General features: G+C 40.4%; 1 protein-coding gene across 1 annotated transcript; it reads left to right on the plus strand.

Annotated features, from left to right (window-relative positions):
- The first annotated feature begins 2,365 nt into the window (after positions 1-2,365).
- LOC129558667 (olfactory receptor 7G1-like) lies at positions 2,366-3,355 on the plus strand. The gene has a single exon (XM_055430008.2). The coding sequence runs from the start codon at positions 2,417-2,419 to the stop codon at positions 3,353-3,355; it is 939 nt and encodes a 312-aa protein (XP_055285983.1). The 5' UTR covers positions 2,366-2,416.

The following is a 3,355-nucleotide window of genomic DNA, read 5'->3' on the forward strand; positions in this document are numbered from 1 at the left end:
TCTCCTTATTTGTCTTTTATTATAGACTTACTTTAGTCTACTTTGTCTGATATGAATATTGCTATCCTAGCTTTCTTTTCAATTCTATTTTTATGAATATCTTTTCCATTCCCTCACTTTCAGTCTGTGTTCTTTAGCTCTGAAGTTAGTCTCTTGTAAGCAACATATAGGTGGATCTTGTTATTTTATCCAATAAGCCACTCTATGTCTTTTGATTGGTGTATTTAGTTCATTGACATTTAAAGCTATTGATAGGTATGTTGCTGTTGTTTAGTGCTAAGTCATATCTGAGTCTTTTATAACCCCGTGGATGGTAGCCTGCCAGGCTCCTCCATTCAAGGGATTTCCCAGACAAAAATACTGGAGTGGGTTGCCATTCCTTCTCCAGGGGATGTTCCTAAGCTACCTGGGAAGCCCTTTGATAGGTATGTACTTATTGCCATTTTGTTACTTGCTTTCTGGTTGTTTTTGCAGTTCTCTGTTCTCTTCATATTCTCTAAGTTCCTTCCCTTTTGGTGTGATGTTTTCATTTAGTGATATGCTTGTATTCCTGTCTCTCTACTTTTTGGTGTCAATAATCCAGCCACCAAGCCATCACATAGCTTGGTTCAGTTCTGTCTGGGAGGCTTCTTTTGAAACTTTCTGTTGCTCTAAGCTCACAGTCATGGTTTCAAGCAGTGTCCATAACTCTTATGTTCACTCTCATTTCTCAATAACAAATCTCCACTTCTGCTTTAGTTTTTAAAATTTTATATCTCTTTTGTTTTTCTGTTATTTTATGTGTTTGAAGGAAGTGAGGTTAAAGTAGTAAGGGATGAAGTTACAACACTATCTTGTTTCCTGATTTTACTATATCCAGAAAATTGTAGGTTAACATATTTCATACAGTAGCAGTGAGCAATAGAGGAAATAAATTGATGTGTGCATGTTAAGTTGCTTCAGTCGTGTCTGATTCTTTTCAACCCTATGGACTGTAGTTTTCAGGCTCCTCTGTCCATGGGATTCCCCAAGCAAGAATACAGGAATGGGTTGCCATGCCCTCCTCCAGGGGATCTTTATGACCCAGGGATTGAACCCATGTCTCCTATGTCTCCTGCATTGGCAGGCAGGTTTACAAGCACATGAAAATATTGAATTCTTTAAAGACAAAAGATAGTTTAATTAATATTAATATAGGATACCAACCCCACTTATTAGATAATGGGTAAAATCTAACTAAATGAACTGAGAGTAGGCTTGCATACTAGTGTTTTGCCTTGATAAACTTGCCTTGTAACCTCTTACAATTCTATAAAAAACTTAGAAATGAACATGAGCAGGGAATTTGACAGTGTACACTTGGCCTCACAGAGTCAGGAAAGCACCCATCCTGAATTTTCCCATATAGAATCTTCTTAAGTATTTGCACTCTCATGGGATCACAGCAACATTAAATTGCTTAGTTAACAAGGAGCTTTGGAAATTGAATCTCTAGGGTTCAAGACTGCAGTCTATCTGCTACCACTTCTGTCCACAGTCCTTTCCTTGGATATAAGCAGCACACAGACTCCTACCATAGATGATCCTTCCTGCCCAGGAGCTGGTGACTCACTCAGACCCTTTTCTTCCTAAGGACAGATCTTTGGTTTGGTATATCACAGATGTCAGACATCGTTCCACTGCAAGGCCAGCCAGGTAACCTAATGACCCTTAGTGAATGTTTGGAAATGAGGACAGGTGTTTGGGTACAAGTTTATCCTGAAAAAGATATAAAAAGAGTACATACCCCAGATGGTTAGAACCAAGTCACTTTTCATAACTTATGTCATCTTCACACTTCTTTTATATTTTGCACCAATAATTAAGCATCTCTGATTTATGAATACCAATAAATATTTTTAAAAACCAACCAAGGGGTAACATTTTCTAGAACTGTTTATGCTCTACTGTCATCAGCCTTGGGTTTTTTTATTGTTACTCAGTCACTTAGTCATGTCTGACTCTGCAACCCCATGGACTGCATCATGACAGTTTCCTCTGTCCCCCACTATCTCCTGAAGTTTGCTCAAATTCATGTCTACTGAGTCGGTGATGCTATCTAACCATCCCATCTTCTGCTACCTTCTTCTCCCTTAGCCTTCAGTCTTTCCCAGTATCAGGTTCTTTTCCAGTGAGTCAGCTCTTTGCATCACGTGGCCAAAGCATTGGAGCTTCAACATTAGTCCTTCTAGTGAATATTCAGGATTGGTTTCCTTTAGGATTATTTTTTACATAACACATAAATATGCATGCAGAAGGCTTTCCTTCCCCTCCCCACTCCTTTAGTCTCTTTCCATTCCCAAGATGGTTTATGCTTCTTGTGACACTACTGCTGCTTCCCTTGTGACTACACATTTTATTGTCCTGTTACCACATCTTATTCATCAGATTCATCATCATGGAACCCAGAAACCAAACAACTGTTTCTGAATTTCTTCTCATGAGACTGACAGAGAATGAAAAACTAAAGACCATCTTATTCAACCTGTTCCTGTCCATGTACCTGGTCACTGTCCTGGGAAACCTGCTCATCATCCTGGCTGTCATCTCTGATTCCCACCTCCACACCCCCATGTACTTCTTTGTCTCCCATCTGTCCTTTACAGACATTGGTTTAAGCACAACCATGATCCCAAAGATCCTGGTGAACATGCAAGCACAGAGTCAAAGCATCACTTACACGGGTTGCCTTACTCAGATCTGCTTTGTTCTGATTTTGGTTTGTTGGGAAAGTTTTCTCCTTGGAGCCATGGCCTATGACCGCTATGTGGCTATTTGTCACCCACTGAGGTACAGAGTCATCATGAACCCCCACCTCTGTGTTATGCTGACTCTACTCTCCTTGTTCATTAGCATTGGGAATGCCCTGCTCCACACTCTGATGGTGCTGCCACTATCCTTCTGCAAGGAGCTGGAAATCTCCCTCTTCTTCTGTGAAGTTGTTCAGGTCATCAAGCTTGCCTGCTCTGATATTCTCATTAATAATACTCTTCTTTATTCTGCAATTAGCCTATTAGGTGGCATTCCCGTTTTTGGAATCATTTTCTCTTATACTCAAATAGTCTCCTCTATTTTGAGAAAGTCATCAGTGGGTGGAAAGTATAAAACTTTCTCTACCTGTGGGTCTCACCTCTCAGTTGTGTTCTTATTCTATGGGACAGGTTTTGGAGTGTACATTTGTTCTGCTATTCCTGACTCTCCCAGGAAGACTGCAGTGGCTTCATTGATGTACACCGTGGTCACTCCCACGATGAACCCCTTCATCTACAGCCTGAGGAACAGAGATATGAAGGGAGCTTTGAGGAAACTCTTCAGTAGAGTACCTTCTAGTCTATGA

Source organism: Moschus berezovskii, chromosome 8, assembly GCF_049115385.1.
Source record: "Moschus berezovskii isolate FMDL1 chromosome 8, NW_MosBer_1.0, whole genome shotgun sequence".
Lineage (NCBI taxonomy): Eukaryota > Metazoa > Chordata > Mammalia > Artiodactyla > Moschidae > Moschus > Moschus berezovskii.